This window comes from Ptychodera flava, chromosome 4, assembly GCF_041260155.1.
Source record: "Ptychodera flava strain L36383 chromosome 4, AS_Pfla_20210202, whole genome shotgun sequence".
In the NCBI taxonomy this organism is placed as follows: domain Eukaryota; kingdom Metazoa; phylum Hemichordata; class Enteropneusta; family Ptychoderidae; genus Ptychodera; species Ptychodera flava.
The window spans coordinates 46,210,581-46,230,297 of record NC_091931.1 but is presented as its reverse complement, the minus strand read 5'-3'; the positions used below and the strand labels follow the sequence as shown (position 1 = coordinate 46,230,297).

General features: G+C 37.3%; 1 protein-coding gene across 2 annotated transcripts in view; it reads left to right on the top strand.

Annotated features, from left to right (window-relative positions):
* Nucleotides 1–19,717, top strand: part of LOC139131966 (NF-X1-type zinc finger protein NFXL1-like) — a 100,063-nt gene that overhangs the window by 46,209 nt on the left and 34,137 nt on the right. For both annotated transcript variants that reach the window (XM_070698300.1, XM_070698301.1), the window contains exons 14-19: nucleotides 9,063–9,225; nucleotides 9,653–9,766; nucleotides 9,994–10,125; nucleotides 12,507–12,673; nucleotides 16,774–16,954; nucleotides 17,419–17,559. In XM_070698300.1, the coding sequence (XP_070554401.1) occupies nucleotides 9,063–9,225; nucleotides 9,653–9,766; nucleotides 9,994–10,125; nucleotides 12,507–12,673; nucleotides 16,774–16,954; nucleotides 17,419–17,559 (898 nt within the window). The remainder of the gene's footprint in view (nucleotides 1–9,062; nucleotides 9,226–9,652; nucleotides 9,767–9,993; nucleotides 10,126–12,506; nucleotides 12,674–16,773; nucleotides 16,955–17,418; nucleotides 17,560–19,717) is intronic.

The window sequence follows — 19,717 nt, the reverse complement described above, 5'->3', positions numbered from 1 at the left end:
GAAAAATATTAGATCCGCTATTTCTCTTCTGTATGTTAGAGGCAGAAGGTTAAGTTTAAAAAGCCTGTCTTTGTAATCTAAATCCGTGTAGTGAAGGAGATACTGAGTAGCCCTTCGTTGAACCCCTTCCAAAGCCTTTATATTCTGCTTGGATGTACCCGCTCACAGACAACTACAATATTCTAAGCCACTCCTAATTAGGGTTGAATACAAAATCTTACTGGCATTCTGCGGAGCATCGAAGCCCAAAATACGCTTTATCATACCTAATTTACTATTAGACTTGCTTATTATTTTTTTTATATGATTATTCCAAACTAAGGTGGAGGAAATATCCACTCCTAAGTCAGTAATTGAATTAACATGACGCATGATGGTACCTCTCATACTATATGAGTAGATAATGGGTTTTTTACGACGAGTGATTGAAATAATTTGACACTTGATGGGGTGAAAGCAAAGGTTCCAAGTATTACTCCACTTCAGTAAGGAATTAATATCGTTTTGCAGATACCCACAGTCAGCAACACTATTTATAACTCTATAACACTTTGAATCATCAGCAAACAAAGCAAGAGTAGAATTTTCGACAACACGGGCATGTCATTGATATAAAGAAGGAAAAGAAGAGGTCCTAATATTGACCCTTGGGGAACTCCTGAAACAACCGGGAGCCAGTCTGAGTGAAGTCCTTCTACAACAACTCTCTGCTTTCATCCAGATAAGTAAGCCTGTAACCATGTTAATAAGTGAGAATGGATCCCAAAAGATCTTAGTTTATGAATTAATAACTGATGAGGAACACTGTCAAAGGCCTTTGAAAAATCTAAGTAAACCATATCAACTTGACCAGCCCTGTCCAAAGTAGAACCAATATCATGAACAATTTGCAAAAGCTGAGTCACTGAACAACGTCCCTTAACAAAGCCATGTTGCAGATGATAGATGTGATCCTTTATATTTGGAAAAATGATGTTAAATACAGCCCTCTCCAGAACTTTACTACATATACTTAATAAGAATACTATAGGGTTATTCACAAATACGGCCCTGTATTGACGAGGGCTCAGTGAGTGACGTATTGGACGAGCCGAAGGCGAGTCCAATATGTCACTCACTGAGCCCGAGTCCATACAGGGTCGTATCTTGTGTATAACCCTATTATTATACACCTCCCTCCATTAATCGTCCGTATAAACTAATTCTATGGTAAATTTTCAGGGATGCGGCACGCGCGATATGAGTGGAACGCGCGCGATTGTTAGCTCCCATAGCCATATATATATATGGCAATGGAAGCTATTCTTATAGGCTAGGAAAATGTCTGTATGTATGTATGTCTGTATGTCTGTATGTCTGTATGTCTGTATGTCTGTCCGTCAACATCAAAACTCCAAAACCGCTGCACATTTCATCTTGATATTTGGTGTGTACATGGATGATGGGCTGTAGATGAGATTTTGTTCAAATGAAGTTGTCATTGCCAAAAATATGCAAATAAGTGCCAAAAAAGGCGTTTTTGGTAAAAAATCTCCTTCTTCATAACCGCTGGTCAGACAGCTTTGATATTTGCTATACAGGTCCCTAGGGATAACCCAATTTGGATTTGTTCAAATTGTGATGAAATATGCAAATCTGTATTTTTAAGGAATTTTTTTGTCATTTTTGGTCAAAAATTTATTTCATCAAAACCGCTTGTCTGACAGCTTTGATATTTGGTATACAGGTCCCTAGGGATAGCCCAACTTTGATTTGTTCAAATTGTGATGAAATAAGCAAATCTGTATTTTTAAGGAATTTTTTTGTCATTTTTGGTCAAAAATTTATTTCATCAAAACCGCTCGTCTGACAGCTTTGATATTTGGTATACAGGTTCCTACAGATAAACTAAATATGATATACAGAATATATGATGAAATCTGCAATTTTGTATTTTTGTGCAATTTTTGCCATTTTTGGTCAAAAAATGTGTTTCTCAAAACTGCTTGTCTGATGCCTTTGATATTTGGTATACAGGTTCCTGGGGGTTCTCTTAGTGTGATATAGTGAAATTTGATGAAATCTTCAATTTTTGTATTTTTGGGTCAGTTTTGCCGTTTTTGGTCAAAATATTTGTTTCTCAAAAGTTACTCATGTGATAGCTTTGATATTTGGTTTACATTTTTATACATAATTATGATGAAATCATCATTTTGTATTTTTGCAGCTAATTTTGCCATTTTAGGTCAGGCCATCCTAAAATGAGCTATCAAAGATCTCAACCTTCTTCATCAATACATATGTCACAAAACGTTGCTCTCTTCATAACACAGCAGAGCTCTGTCGACCATTGGGTCGTTTGTTAGCTCCCATAGCCATATGTATATATGTTTACAAGTTTACATTTTATTGAAAATCTCAATAGCCACTGAGCAGATTAGATGAAAAATTAGCATGTAAGTACTTCGGGCTGACCTGAAATGATTGTGCACATCTTGGGTCAGTATCTTGGACTTGCTATTTTTCATGAATTTTTTTGTAATTTTCTCCCATTTTGGTCAAAAATCTTCTTCTCTGAAACCACAAGTCTGATTGATTTGAAACTTGTTATGGAAGTGCATAGGAGTGACCTTTCTCAAATCTGGGCAAATCGTGGTGAAATTTGCATATTTGCATTTTTTGGCTATTTTTTTCATTTTTGATCAAAAATTTTTTTTAACTGTGAAACCACACGTCCGATTGAGTTGAAACTTAGTGTAGAGGTTTTTACAGGTGACGTCAGTAAGATTTGATCAAATTCTGGTGAAATTTGTATAATTTTATTTTATTTGGGGAATTGTTTCTATTTGTGATAAAAAAATCTTTAGCTTGATTTTAGCTTGTTTTGATAACTATATGGGAGCGACCAGTGACATTGTCACTATTTTTGAAATAAAATTTCTACAAACCCCAAACAGGCGTGTCGCGCGTCTCCCGTATTCGGGACTCCGCGTACTATACAAAATACGGAAAGTTATTGGACGGTCAAACTCCCATACGTTACGGCAGTAGGTGTATAATAATTGTCTATAATTGTCAACTTGCTGTCTATCAGACTTCTTATGAATAGGAACAACGTTAGCTATCAACCAGTCATCTGGCAAAATACCTGTTGTAAGTGATAAATTAAAGATGTAACATAGTGGTTCAACTAGTTGCCTGGCACACTGTTTAAGGACAAGTGGAGAAATACCATCTGGGCCGATTGCTTTACAAACGTCAAGATCGAGAAGGATATTAAGAATGTCATCCCGAGTAACTGAAATATTTCCCAAAGAGAAATTCTTGAAGATGGAAATATCCGGGAAAGTAACACGAGGGTCAGACTTAGTAAAAACAGAAAAAAAGTAGTTATTGAAAAGAGTGGCCTTATCTGCAGCAGTAGTGGCCGAACCTTGCTGGCTAACAAGAATCTTTGGTAATGATTTGGAACGCGTCTTAGACCGAATAAGAGACCAAAACCTTTTTGGATTTTCGACTATAGAGTTACTAAGATTGTCAATGTACTGATGAAATTTCGAAGTCACCATGTTTTTGAGCCTATTGCGAAGCTTACGAAATTTCGCCCAATGCCGTGAAAGATTTGATTTCTTGGCTTGTCTCCATGCAGAAAGTTTTATTTTTTGCATATGCCTAATGTCGGCATTGATCCAACCCGGTGCAGATGTATCCTTGATCTTTACTTTAGGTACATGAGCATCAAGCACTTTAAAAAGATGTTTTTTAAAAAATAACCAGGCCGAATTTACATCACTGGAATGTAAAACATCATCGAAGTTCGTGTTAGACAATGCAGACCTAATGAGATTGAAATTTCCCTTTTTATAGTTATAAGTAAAGTGGGGTTTGTGTTTAATGTAATGTAACTTAGCGATAATAGAAAATTCCAAAATCGTATGATCGGTATGAAAACTTTCAGGGGAAACAGAAACTGCCTCATCAAATCTATCAGGCATTGAAGTAAAAATAAGATCAAGAATGTTAGAGCAATTGACGCGTGATGGAATATGATTCATTTGCGTCAAGAAAAATTTGTGGACAGTATCACAGAAAGATCGATTGTTCGTGTTTAGAAATATCATAAAGGACAGATTCGTGACAACCTTTGATATTGGGAAAGTTAAAATCCCCAATGACAAGAAAAAAATTATAACAGTGCACAACTTTCTGCAAAGTAGCATTGAAGTCAGAAACAAAACTGTCTGCATGACTATGCAGTGAACGATAGCAGAGAATGATTGCCATTTTATGGCTTCCAGCTGGTGATATTTCAATTACCATGATCTCATTTTCTGGTTCAAGATCACTTCTAAGCATTGATGATATATGTGATTTCACCAAACACATGATGCCTCGATCCCCTCTACCATTGTGAACATTTTTTCTGTCTTTACGAAATAAAGAATACCCAGACCCACGTATTGATTGTATTGTCTTAGCAAGGCAGCTAACATACCATATTGTACATAAAGTGTTGCATTGAAGTCACTATGAGTGAATCTAAAAGAAGTTATGGTATACAGATCTTGTAAACAGCCAGTCTTTCATTTTCAAGATGCAGGAAAATATAAGTACATTCATACATGTAATAAGTGTCATCTGTATAGTCAGTACCGTAAAGTTTGCTGCTTAATCCAACAAGGTCAGGTTATAAGTTACCAACTCTTACAACTGTGGATGTAAATATGACAATTTTGTGTGAAAAAATGTTCGAACTTTGGTTTGAAAGGATTTTATTTTCTTTCATTGTCATGTTGTATATTTATGGAATTGTTTGCCTGTGTAAGTCAAGTAATGACTTCTATACAAATCCCTGGTTTGATGCTTTGAAATTTGGTTAGAATAGCTTTAAAATAGATGTACATATCTGATGCTTCAGGCTTCTTGCTATATATGTTTGTGTTTGCAAATTTCCCCATTTGTCTTTGACATTGCAATGCTTGTTGAACTTGGTGGCAGTTTGGGACATACCATTATCATGTAGGTGTGGCAGCTTCATTAACAGTGGAAGGTGAGGAATGCCCATTATTACATCTTACCTTTGTCTTCGATTGTGCAAATATAGACCGTAGAGAGACAAAATATTGTCTACATTAATTTTATGCATTACAATATTATAAGGGACACATTTAATTTGGTAAGGCTGATTTTATCACTAGTTATGATGTACTAGGTTGCATGGTATTGTTTAAGTGTATGTGATCAACATTCGTAAGTTGCCAACCATTCCATACTTCAATGGACGGTGCATCAAAATTTGTTCAAATGCACTTGACCATCAGTGTTCTCCCCAGGATCAAGCCAAAGCATAGCGGCTAATTTGCATAATCATTTGCATATTCATTATTTGTATTTGCATATGGATATAAGCATGCACATGCGCCCACACATATATGTACACTCACAACAAAATGCAATGGTAACACACAAGTATGCAGTTTGAACATCACGGAAACTCTTTATTACACTTAAATAAATCACCACAGTATTGTAATTACAATTACAATTAAAACAGAAGAATCAAACAGTAACAGCAAGTTCAGATTGAAAGCAAGAAATGGTTTGTCTGTTTAGAGTTTCATTAATACATATATTGCAAATAAAATTGTCAAAAATTGCCAATGGAGAGGAAAATTCACAAGTTTAAGTTTTACATCATTCAAATGTAATTGAGTTTTATATCGTTTTTGAACGACAAACACCGCAAATAATTTTTCATCACGGGGATCGATTTCAACCAAACGCCCCCTCCTCCCCCCCAGCGTAAGTACCACTGCCACTGAATATCGTCGTTCGATTCTTGATTTTAAAAATCCCACCAAGATGATCACAAGACATGAACTAAGTACGACTAGAATCACTCAAAAATCAGTTGTAAAATCTTTCAGAGAACGTGTCAGAGTGGAACCGCACATGACGCCATGATCAATGTCAACAGGTTATAAACATGGCGGCCAACATGGCCGCCGCCATATTGGAATGCAATGTGAACTTGATCGCGATAGTGATCGTACTCGGTCCAAAAAACGATCATCGTTGTAAAATCACAGTCAACCTCACCAGTCAACTGCTTCTCTTGATTCTTTTGCGGCCCATTTCGTTGATCAATGCATTGGTGTGTGATCAAAGGCCCTGCTAGTGCTACACCGCCTAACTCTGTGAATACTTGTCCTCAATGTATACCGACTAAAGGTCTTTGTTGGTCGTAATAGTCGTTGTAGAATGAAAACTTGTGAACAACCCAGCCGATTCTTCTATTGTTTTAACTTTCCTCTCAACACTTACAGACAACTTATCTGACGCATACCATACTTCACACCTACTAGTCTTTCACCAGGTTGAAAGTTGCAGTGACTGCTAATTGTAGACAATGCATGCAACAGCTGGTAGCTACGCAGAGTGTGTGAACTAAAGGATGGCGGGAATATTTTAAAGCGTAGCGGGGAGAATCAAAGCATAGCAGGGAGAGGCAAAAGCGTAGCGGAACCGCTACGCTAAAATGGCCTGGGGAGAACACTGACTATGAATATCACAAGCTAAGGTACATAGAAGCATGTTAAATATTGTGTATACACTCATTCTTGCTTGCCACATGTAACCAAATGTGAGCAAAGTGTCATTGACGCTACTTTTTAAGAAAAGCTATATCTGCTAGCATCACCCTTGTTATCAGTACACCTAATATTGATATTGTCGTTTTGACAAAACTGTAGGCCAGCACAGCAAGCTATATCATAGACTGTTCAAAAGGATTATTCTGTCTTCTATTAGAATAGTTTTAGTCCCAGCAGACGACGTCAAGGTGAACTTATAGAGTGGTCTTTGTCTTTTCCTGTGTACATGTATGTTTCTAGTTATCTGGAGTAATTTCTTAGACATTGCCTTAACTGATTTCATTGAAAGTTTTACACAAGAGCAATGTGCTGTGGAATATATATGCATTTCAGTATGTTTTCTATGACATTGCATTGTGATCACTCAGTTTGGCAACTTGTTTTGCAATATGATTTTATCATTATAAGCATTTAGCATTTTATTTCCACTCTTTCACCAAAACTTGTTACCAAGACTTATCTGAATTAATTTTGTTCACACTTGGCACAAGAATGATCATTTAATGTGTATAGGGACATCAATTTTTTTTGCAATAAAGTTGAGTTCAGTATGGTGAGACTTACGTTGTTGCCTTTCATTATTAAATTTGCAAATGTGCATAGCATGCATAAAAGTAGCATTACTTTGAAATACATCCATGTGCATTTTAAAATGAGTGTGTTTCATGAAATAGTCAAACGCAGATGAATCAGTATTAAGAAATACTGCTGGCAAGTTGCAGATCCAGAATTTTTATTTTAAACATCGATCTGGAAGAATTTGTTTTTAAAAATTTCTGAACTGAAAGAATTTATTTATTAAACATCCCTTATCTCAAAAGACTGTTTTTTAAAGCCCCAATGGCGGCATCTTTTAGCATTATTTTTATGACATGACTTTCAAACTAAAATAAGTTTGTGAGAATGTACTAATTTAGGAGCGTGTTATTATTAACTGCCTACTGGGACTGTATGTGCAATTTTGAACAAGATAAAGGTTACACTGTGATTAAATGTGTGCCCACTCATTAAATCGCAGCCCCGTGTAGAAAAGCAAAAACTGTGAATACTGTACATATCTACACTAAAATCTTCACATACCGTAAACTGCACAGATTAGTCCAATGTAATGCATAGGGGTGAATGTTTTCAACTGTGACATTGTATGTTCTGTTTCCTTTGTAATATTACCAAGTTTTTAAAATGGCGGGAAATCAAAATGACTTAAAATTTGAATTTTCTTATCAAATGTTTCATAAAGGAATGGTTTCCTACTGCAGTAAAAGCCCATATTCCTTCAGAGGGTAGAATTTAGAGAAAACCAGGAGGGAATAGGAAGATATTTTGAGTTAAAAAAAAATTCAAGAGTTACTGCTAGTGGGGCTTTAAATATCCCTAATCTAAAAGATTTATTATTTTAACATCCCTGATCAAAAAAAAGTTTGATTGACATTTCCGATCTAAAGTTTAAAACTTAGCAGTATGGATTGTGACATGGAAGATGAATATTCATAGTGTTCCACTGGTTTGACTTCTCCATTATTTACATAGGGCTCCTCGCATAACTTTGTTCTGTTGAAATTAACCATTATCATAAGACTTGGTTAAAGTCGGTGAATTTAAAAAAAATAATTTATAATAGTTTCTCTTGTGCCTCTGCTATTTCGTACAAACCTATTCCGAATTTGGCAGCCCTGGCCAGGATTTCCCAGCGATTGAATGCAATACCTTTGAGTCTGCACAGTAGTGAGTTAGTTTCTGCCGAATTCACTGACTTGGACTTTTTGCACAGTATAGGCGGCCAGACGGACTGTGTACACAGTGACGTCAAGCAATACAAAATGATTTACAGCTCCTGCCATTATTCTGGGCAATAAGGAGAATGCGGGCTAATAAACCTCTGACGATTATTGCATTTTGAAACATGGGTCCCACAAACAACACAGATATTTTCATGCATTTTCGGTGATACAACAGAGGTCGTGCTGACTTTTGTGGAAGTGATCGCACTCAACATTTTGTCAAAAACGCCATGTGAGTTTTTTATACACGTCTCGCCTGGGGTCAAGAGGTAACTCCTCCCAATACAGAGATGTCATCTAATGAATAATATATAAGTAAATAAAAACGTCATCTCATGAATAATTTATAGCAATGCAGATTGTGCAAGAAAACCATGTCTGTAATTCCGGGTGAAACTCTCCTGCATAGCGTTTACCCAACTCATGGCGTCCATTCCACTCACACGTTTCACATGAAAATAAAACACAAATCGTCGTGTTCACTCCACTCAAACATTCACAAATCACAGACTTGAACCAAGTCTACATTATCATGCAATTTACTGATTGATACATAGATCAATTCTGATTACTGGAGCACAGTCCCACAGACACATTAGGAAGTTTGATCAACAGGGTACATAGTCATGGACATCTTTTGTTCTTATAGAGTTCCTCCAGATTGTCACCATGGGAGCCGTCAACCACACCCATGTCACTTTGGTCGCTGTCCTGCATGTACTCAAATTTGTAACAAAGCCTTACCAAACTGTCACCATCATTGTCCAGACCCTTGTCACTCTGCTGTGCTTCATAGACAAGTTGAAGGACAGGTAAACTTCACTAATACAACATGTTCAAAAGAGTGACATTATTTGCAAATAGCAATGACATCCCAGCTTCCAAATTTGTGAAGTTTAAAAAGTCTTGAGTGTTGTAGCATTCTTTTTCCCAAGACTTTGCAATGCAAAGAATCATCAGCAAATGATACAGTAATATGACCTTTACAAAGCAGATAATTTTAACAAGAAAACCAGAGACTTTAGTAAAATAATCTCAGCTGCAATGCATTTATTTCATTTTATATCTTTTAACAATTTTTTTTCATGCAGAATGAATTTCAATAATTCTAAAAAAGACCTTTCTTCAAAGTTTCTCTGTGTTTATGTGATAAAAAATGAAATGTACCTCTAGTGTGACATTTATACTAAATGAATGCTTGTTATATCTCTGATTGTCAATTTTTCTCTTGGATCACAGGGAGCTCGTAGTGGACCATGGGAACCTAAAGCTCAGATTACACTGAAAGTAGTTGAATTACCATGTCAACCATGTAGACACCCGTTGCTGTTGTGGTGTCGTGGTAAACATCAGGTATTTGAAACCAATCTTGTCAAAAAACTGGGTTTTTTTAGAAATGAACAGTGATAATATCGACAATCAGAAGCCATTTTCAAGTTTCAAGAGTTTTGACATGTTTTTGTTTCCTATGTGAATGACGCTAGAAATGAATGAAGATTTTGGACAGTGTGAATTCTTTACCTGTCAATACCCAAACAACTTTTTCTATAAATCTGATTTACAGTTTGGTTTGCTTGCAGGAGTTTTCGGTGCCATGTTCTGAAGCACGATCATTTCCATGTGGACGTGTCTGTGGTAGAAAATTGAAATGCACTAATCATACCTGTCAGCTTGAATGCCATGAGGTGTCTTCTGCACCTGATGAAGACCAGGTTTGGATTTACATAGTTCACTGCACATCTTTCACTTCATATTCTGCTACAAGACCTTTTGAGCTCTACTTGTCTTATGGCCAAAGGTGTGGTGTATCCGTCTTCTGTCGTCTGTCATCCGTCTGTCCTCTGATCGGGGCGATTTGATGTAGCTCTCAGAATTCGAAGTACGAAACGTCACTGGCTGCAGGCTGGGCCGCAGGAGATTAGAAAACACATTTTCAAACTTTGGGTCAAACCAAGTTTATTTTCGATTGGATATGTTGAGGTCAAAAACAAACTTTACCATTGATTAGCGATTAAAAGGTGCGGCATTTCAGCATTCTTTGCCAATGATGATATGCTTGAAACATTTTTATTTAGATTGTCCTTTTTCATCGTAATGTTGACAAAACTCTACTATGTGCCCACTTCAATCAGATACCCCCTGTGAATAATGATATCATCTGTACCATGACCCACACAATATGTGACTTTATTACATGCCTCGTATATCGAACGTCGGGCGCTCCATAGGATTCAATGGTAACTCGTCGATGACGTTGCAGGGCGCATAGTCATCATTGGACTGATAGGGAACCTGAAGTATTTTCAACTTGACAACTTTTTGATTTAAAAATGTTGAAATTTCATGTTTTGCACAGGAGATCCGGTTTTTGGAAAATTTTGCAGAAAAAAATTGATAAACCGCATAACAGTAGTACAAATATATCATTGCGCCATTCAATGATGAAAATCGTTCCATTTTTAATGGTTTTTCATCTAAGATTATCATTTGCCAATAAACCTAAATATTTTGAGTGAAAATTGTGTAAGAGAGGCATGTAATAAAAAAATTATAGCCCAAACAAGGGACTATGTACCCTCAGGGCAGGAGACCATTTGCCCTGCTTACGTCGGGCAAATGGTCACCTACCCTCGGGCACATAGTCCCATGTTTGGGCTATAATATATAAAACTATGACTTCTTGTGTCATGTCAAGGCTGAAAATGGGACAGGGTGAGGCGAGGTTTTCTGAAATATAGCCGAGAAAAAAGGTTTTGCTTTATCTACGGTTTACTTTATTCTTCAAAATCACGAAAGCCGTCGACGACAGCTGTAGAGGTTATGGCTTACAGTTGAAGAATGTTTGTAACATAGATTCCCCGCCATGTCGTGCGCCAGCAGCAAGGACTATCCACGCTTTATTTCAACTTGATAATCAACTGATACACTGAAACTGTCGGACAACCCAAACCTTGTCTGTATTAGTTCTCACAGAATTTCGCTAAGATATGTCAGATAAAAGAACGTCAAAGTCTGGAAGTTTTTGCAACTTTAGAAACTACATCGGTGCACGTCCGATAAAATATACACTGGTACCATTGGTTATTTACACAACTGTCTATTCCTCACTGTCACTCTGAGAATACACATCTAGTTTAAACCAGTTGGCAAATTGGTTTCTTCAAAACGAAATTAGAAATTTAGCGACTTTGAATTTCACCCAAGGAAACTTGTTGGTTAGATGGGAAATTGTCGAAGTATGTGCTTGAGGTAAGATGACATCGCGTGATGGGTTTAAAAGGTGAAAAAGGTTCATGTACAACATATAGGAAAGAGATGCACATTTTAGACCTCAACGTAAACTGACTACTTTATAAAGATAAAAGTTTAAAATACAGATTTCATCTCAATGCAAGGCGCAAATTACAATTTTTGTGAGTTAGTGGGAATGATGGCATTTGTGGTGACAATGGCTGTGCAACGAAACGAAGCCCAACAATATACCGCCATTACAGTACCTACCGTTTTCTCTCCTGTACTTTTTCTGCATTTTGAGGGAAAGTCTATCAAATTGGGTTGCTTCAACAGGTTCCCTGGTCGATGAAATTTACTGTAGCAATTCAAAAAAGACTGCACATCTATAGGCAAAAGCAATGTAACTTTACTCAAAAAGTCAATCCTTTATTGTACCATCGTTCACGCAAAATGAACGGCCTCTGCTATAGTGTTTTGTCTATGAGACGCCGCATCCGCACACAGCAGTGTTTTCCATAAACAAACTGCAAGATGATCTGATGCACTAGAGATACTGCTGTTGGCTAATCACTTGGTGATACAGGGATATTTCCTGTGCTTTCTCTATATATATAGAGACTTTGGTGTTCCAAGTTTTATCGCGCCAGCAATAAGTTAAAACAATTTTTAAAACTATTTTTAATCTTGGTTAACAATTGATGAAAATTAAATGAATCTTTGTAACAAAGTGACTTTGAACAAAATACACTTTGTTAAGTGCAGCGCCACCTTAAGTGAATTTAATTTTCAGCATGTATGTAAGTAGACAGGTACAACATCTCTTATGTTGATATAATTTACTTTGGATCTTTCATATTAGGCTGGTATAGAGTGTCAGGAATGTGAAGCACCATGTGAAAAAGAAAGGCCTGAAGGCTGTAATCATAAATGTTTTGATGCGTGTCATCCTGGACCTTGTAAAGAATGTACACAGATGTTAAGAAAGAGATGTCATTGTAATACCACGCTACTCTATGTGGAATGCAGGTATGTATCTGGTGACACTATCCACTCTCAAAATACTTGAAGGTCCCATGAAATGGTATTACACACAAATGTTAGGATCACTCCTGGTGGCCTTCCACACTATATTTCTCATATTTGGTCAAAACATTGCCTTCTCTATACTACACGTCTTTCAGCTTTGAAATTTGGTTGCTTCTTCAAGTTCTCAGAGCTGCCCCTATAATGTTATGAATAAATTAAGGTAGCTTTCCACCTTTGCGACGACCTATTTTCAAACGTGAATTATGCCATCAAGATGTGTACTTTTACCCAAGTATTATATATCACCTGAAAGCTATTTCTATGAATATTTTTGTTTAATCAAGAAAATTAGTGTGCGATGATTTTATTTGAAGATCTTAGTGAAAGTGTAAAGAACATGGAAGGTCTCACGTAAAAAGTTTAAGTCTGAGCGGAGAGGGGCTATTGTTTAGGTGTTAACGGGCAATTGGTCTTCAGAATACTGGCTACAAAACCGTGTCTCAGATTTTTGAAAAAGGCCTTAGTTTTTTCACATCGTTGAGTCAAAGTTTATCCACCGATTGGTCTAACAATGCCGCCTAATTAAGCAGCAATAACTCGACTTTAAAAATCTTCATAAAGAAACTGAGACACGGTTTTGGAGACAACCTACTTGACAAACGTATGTGAAAATCTGGTGAACTTCCGTTCACGCGTTCTCGAGTTAAACTCTTTTGAACGTGCTGCCATGTGACAAAATGCCGAACTGAGAAAAAGGCGATTTAGTAAATGGTTCGGTTTTTTTCCTTTTGAATGGCAATAAACAATGTACTCAACCGACAAAACACTAAAACCAGATAGTGAAATCAAAGTGTTCAACTTCAACAGTATATTCACTCATTGAAACCAGTGTCAGTGGTCGAAATGAGGCTAAAAAGGGTGAATTTTGGGAGCGTTGTACTCTTTTTAGAGCGCAATCTACACAGTAGCTGATGAGTAAATAAACTTGGGGAGTGCCAGGGAAGGGATTATGCAAAATCTGTTGACTGATTAGTTGTAAGGTTTAAATAGAGTATTAACTGTTCGACCTAACTGTCGGAACTGCTACGGCATCTCGATGCCGTCTACACGAGCGCTTGGACTAATTACCACCATGACAGTGAACAGTGTAAGTTTATGGCAGCATTCGATTCGACCTCTGAAACGACTCACGGCTGCGGAATGAAAGCGAGCCCGATGAGTGATATAGGGAAAACAATATTGGCTGACAACAAAAATATTTGCGTTTGTATGTGGATGTACATTTGCCGTGTCTGTGATCATGGAGATAAAAAAGAACAGTTCCATGCCGTGATTCATTACGGTTAGGGTAACCGAGGATTTTTTAGATCTTCACGCGCCTTGAAAACCGATAAATACTAATCAAACTACGAGCATTTCTGAGACAATAGTTCGTCCTCACTCTGTACAGCATTTCTGTGGGTGAAGACCGTTTCTGGAGTCATTTATGCTAAAATGAACAAATCGCCTGTCGGCGGCATAAAAGTCAAAGAAGAGAAGTTGAGAAAACATGAACATAGAGAAAAGTTCGTCATTTCATCAAGCGCAAGTTGCGTGCAATAGACCGCTCGTCAAGCGTCATACGTCACAGATAGATCTATATTACTCTCTGCTGTCGTTCGTATCCAACATGAGTACCATCGATTCCAGGCGAATATGATATCAGACCCGTCTTCATTACATGTAAATCTCAGTATTAGGATGGTGTTTTGTACTGTATTCAAGTATTTAGCCCGTAAGCGTCTCATTCAATGGTTTACCGACCAATGATGACATGTTGATGAAAACTCAGGGCGATTACGTTATTACGTTGTGACGGTCAAATTCATATTGAAATGTGTCTTCGGTCCTGCAGCATTTTGGCTACTGCCATGATAACTGATAACAATGTTGTCGTGTCCATTCCCATAAAATCATTTGATTCACATTCGTCCGGTGTACGATGAACATTTGTTAGTCGACGTATGTTTTTACCTTGTCAAGGTCGGTTTCTCATTTAGTGGTAGGGTGGTTGCATTGTACAATTTTTGGGTAATAGCGCGGTCCGGAAACGAAATGGGACAAGGAAAAACGGGACCGCGGGATCGCGGGATTGAAACGACTTCGACATTATCAGTTCACTGCCATTGTGCCAAAACGTCTGCAAACCAAAGCAGTATTGTTTTGTGGCGTGTGATTTCTGCATCGCTACGTATTTTGCCTTGGGAAAATTTGCTGTGGCTGTCCTGAAGCCCATGCAATTTGTTTCCACCTTGTATTTTCTAATCCCGAGTAGTTCCAGTGCCGCAGTTTCTGATATTTCATTTTTATTCATAAATTATTCAACTTACTTAGTATTCTCATCGAACGGACAATGTCGGGTTTCTAGACCTTTTGGCGCAAAGTCGTTTCGGCCGCACAATTTCCGCCCCCAAGACGTAAGGCAACGCGACCAAAGACGGTTCGGCACTACCTAGTTGGGGAACTCGTGCCAAATGTTACAAATCAAAACACTGAGAAGTATAGTGTCAGCATTCACATGCTTTAAAGTTTGTGAGAACATGGTGAAAAACCGTGAGAAAAGAGTTTCATATCATTTTCAATAGCAATAGCCGCCGACACTGTCAAAGTTTGAAAAGCAGCGCCTAAACGGCACTGTAAAAGTCATACTGGTCAGAACGCAAAGGTCACGCTTATGAATATGACTGGTCTGTCAGTTACTAATAAGTTTGAAGGGAAAAAAATAAATCGTAACGGGGTGTCGAAATGTCTTGGGGCCAAAAGAAGCCGAAACTTCGGCCGAAAGAGGCCGAATATTGCTTGAATGTTGAAGATGTGAAGGGTGTCTGTTGCGGTATTCAAGTGTTCCCGCTGTCACTAAGGCCGCCAGTGGAACGTACCATTTATGTATACGGGACAGCCTCTTCAAAGATGTTTAACATTACGAAACTTATCAACCACTCCTGGTGCTTTTACAAAAGCACAACAATGTCCCAGATAAAACATTTAGTGCGTGGGCCATTTGTGTAATCTGAAATTGTACCGTCAACAATGTCATAAGTCTGACCTTGTCCGATTGTGTCGATAAATTGTGATCTTTTGGGAGTGGCCACCCCTATGAGAAAAACGGTAAGACCCACCTTTCGACGCCTAATTGCCAGGTACACACTATGGTCTTGACCCACGCAGTGAACGGTAGGTGTTAATGGGATTTTCACAGCGGATGTTGTCCAAGTGCATGTGAATACCGTGACGCTGCTTGCTTAGCGTAATCCCTTGTCAATCAAGACCTTAACGGTAGTCTCAAACGCCAAAATGTACACCTGTGCCTCTCATACATTTTTATTCCAAAATTTCACCCAAAAACAGGAACTTCACGACCAAGATATTCCACACACAAGGAAGATCAATATTATAGGAATACTTTTCAGGGATAAAAGAAAAATCGTGTTTTTGACTCAAAATACCAAAACAAAGGCGGAAAGCTACCTTAACTATACTATTTATAAAGTTACATGTGTTTTAAACAATTAGGTTTTTAACTTCCCAGGGGTGAACTTGTCTAGCTTTGTTCAAAATGATGATGAAAACTTCATTTGCTGAATTTTATAGTTTTTCATATTTGGTCAAAAGATTTTTTCCTCTGATACCACTTGTCTTTGAAATCCAGTATGTAGTTTTTCTAGCTCCTTATTTAGTTTGCAGTCATAATCAACATTTTATCTTATGGCAATAGAAACTGCAATGTCTGCATTTTTCTCAGTGCAAAGTTCATTATGCTATAACTGAATTCCTCAAGCAGGTGTGCAATATGTTACATAACAGGATGCATATCTGGATGTAACTCATTCTTCACAAGCATCAAAGAGGGACACACCACTTGTCAAATTTGTATCAAAGAGAAATGGCAATACTCTCCAACCATGTCAGTTTTGTGGGAATTTAATTTAAAGTGCTATATGCAATGATTCAAATATATTTGGTTTCAGCTGAAACTATGAGTAGAGCTATATGGGACACCAGGCCACCTGGTCTCCTCTTCTTATTTTTTGTATCGTAATACCTAAGTTTAATATCCACAGTAAATGGACAAGTGGAAATCAAGGTGATCGTGAAAAATTACTGTCCTGTCAACACCAATGTCCAAAGCTGTTACCATGTGACCATGCCTGCACCAAACCATGCCACCCTGGATCTTGTGTTACTTCTGAAATGTGTACAAAGAAAGTAACTGTGAGATGTTCATGCAGAAGGAAGAAAAAAGTATGTAAAACATGTCTGATTTTGGAATCACAGAGTTATAGTGGCAGAGTGTCCATAGCTGTAAAACAGTACAACGGTTATTTTAAAAGTATTTATTTACACATCCAATTGTTGCATATTATCCCTTTAAGTGCTGTATTTTTTCCCACCAAAATTTCAGTGCAACATTTTACCAATTTTTATGAACTTTTCTATAATTTTTCTGATAATTTTGGACCAAATGAACACAACATTTCATTGGCAACAGTTTTTTAATCAAAATTTTGGCAAAAATCTGACAAAAATTGACTATAGGTATATTTTATAAGGGTGACAAAAATTGACTTTGGGGCTCAAAGGGTTAAACCACAGGGCCATATCAAAGCTTGATGATGGGAGGGGAAGTTGTGGTGATTATTGAGAGGTCTAAAATGAAAACTTCCCATAATGTGGTAATATACAGATTACTGTCTCATTTTGTACAGGATTTTCCTTGTAATGTTGTCAGAAGTTGTAATGGCCAAGTTAAATGTGATGATATCTGTGAGATTGAATTGGAAAAGAAGAGGAAGGCTTTGATAGAAGCTGAAAAGTTGAAACAAGAAGAAATATTAAAAAGGCAGCAGGTAAATCAAACATATGATATTGTAACATAGCTTTTGGTACTGATTCTCTTAACAACAGCTGGTTTCTGCCTTTGTACTCTAGATTTGAACTTTGGAATGTACAATTTTTGTAAGGATATAACATACCGGTATAAGCCAATGGGCTTTATATAAACTAAACGGTAGTGACCAATGACTTTTTCACCGTGTAAACCAGTAAAATGAAGCCATTTGATTGGTTGATTGCTACATTGTCAGTTTTATTTGTTGATACTCACTTTAAACAGTGTGAGCTGGTCACATATACATGTATACTTGTCATTTTACCCAAATTTCCATTAACATACTGAAACAACCTTGTAAGATGACAGCTTGACATCACCTATTTGTATGTAAATATTAAAAAAAACATTAATACACACAGCTACATTGGCTACAGTAAGTTAGCATTTTGAAAAATGTGTGTACTGTTGATTTGCTCATTTAAAACTAGTATGATTATAAATTTTGTAGTTTTGAGATAGCTATCACTTTTTTAAAAAATAGCGTTAATGACGCTGTACTCCGATTTGATGTATCTTGTACAGGATAGACGTGCAAAAGGGTAGTAATAGTAGTGCCCAACATGTGCACAGCACATTGGTGTGTGTGTGTATTGTTATGTAGGTCATTTCCCCCCACACTCATCATGACCTGAGTTCCATTAGTCTAGAACATTCTCAAGGTCACTACCCTCAATGACCTCACAACCTTGAATTCAATTAGTCATGTTTGGAATGTTCTGGAAAGTTGATTAGTTGTGTAAGGGAGATAATTTTAGAACAGTAATTAGCATGTCAATAAAAGTTCTAGATTGTTCTTATATGCCTTTATAAAAGGGACGTGCTCAGCTTCCAGTCAGACTTTTGGGATCGTGTCTCTTGTGTGTTACTAAACTCCAGCAGTAGTCATTCTCTAGACTTTTCAAGACCTTCACTGCCAACGCTGGATTTATACTGTGGACTTTGTGCAGCTTCAAGCCTGCAAGCCGAAGGACTGTTCATTCATCCGACTGACTGTTACAACTCTGAGACTGGAGCTTTGCCGTCCCAGCTGAGATAAGTAGTCTGTACACTTTAAAGCTTGTACTCTATCCCTGACTTAGCAATTAGTTTTATTTTCGTAATAAATTTTGTTTAAACGTTAACTGCTGAGTTCACCCTTTTGTTCGTTTTCTCTGCACGTAACAAAATTGGGGGCTCGTCCGGGATACGAATATTTTGAGCCGTTTGACAACATTTTGCCTACCTTTTCAAAACTACTTTACACTGTGAACTCAGCAAAATTTAATTATGGCGGAATTTAAACCAGAGGAAATGGATGACCTTGATCAGGACACATTTGATTCCCTCAGAAAAGACGACCTCATAGCACTGGCCAATTTCCTTAAAGTAGAAGTCAAAAGATCCATGCGCAAGAGGAAATACAGTACATTATTGCAAAACATTTAGTTGATTTAGGCCAATTTGAGGAATCCACCTTGAAAGATTATGAGCCCGAGTCTACTTTTGAACTAAGAAAACTAGAAATACAGGCAGATTTGGAAATTAAGAAAATGGAATTACAAATGAAAGAAAAAAAGGCAGGAAAGATTAGAAATGGAAGAAAGACAGAGAGAAAAAGAATTGCGATTAGAAGAACAGCGATTGCAGGTAGAAATAAAACGTTTAGAGCTTGGACAGTCAGGAAATTCTTCCCTTCAGACAAGTTTGACATCACTAAGCATTTCAGGTTAGTCCCCCCTTTCCAAGAAAAGGATGTTGATAAATATTTCCTTCATTTTGAGAAAATTGCTCAGAGTCTGAACTGGCCTAAGGAGTCCTGGTCTATGCTTTTGCAGAGTGCTTTGGTGGGTAAAGCCAGAGAAATTTACATTCAGTTGTCAGTAGAGCAGGCTTCAGATTATGATTCTGTGAAGGAATTAATTCTCAAGGGCTATGAGTTGGTGCCTGAAGCTTACCGTCAGAAATTTAGGGATTGTGAGAAGGTGAAGGATCAAACTTATGTTGAATTTGCTCGAACAAAAGAACAACTGTTTGATCGTTGGTGTTCTTCGGAAAAGGTCAGTCAGAATTATGACAAATTACGACAACTTGTTTTGATTGAGGAATTTAAAAGGTGCATCCGGAGTGACATCAAG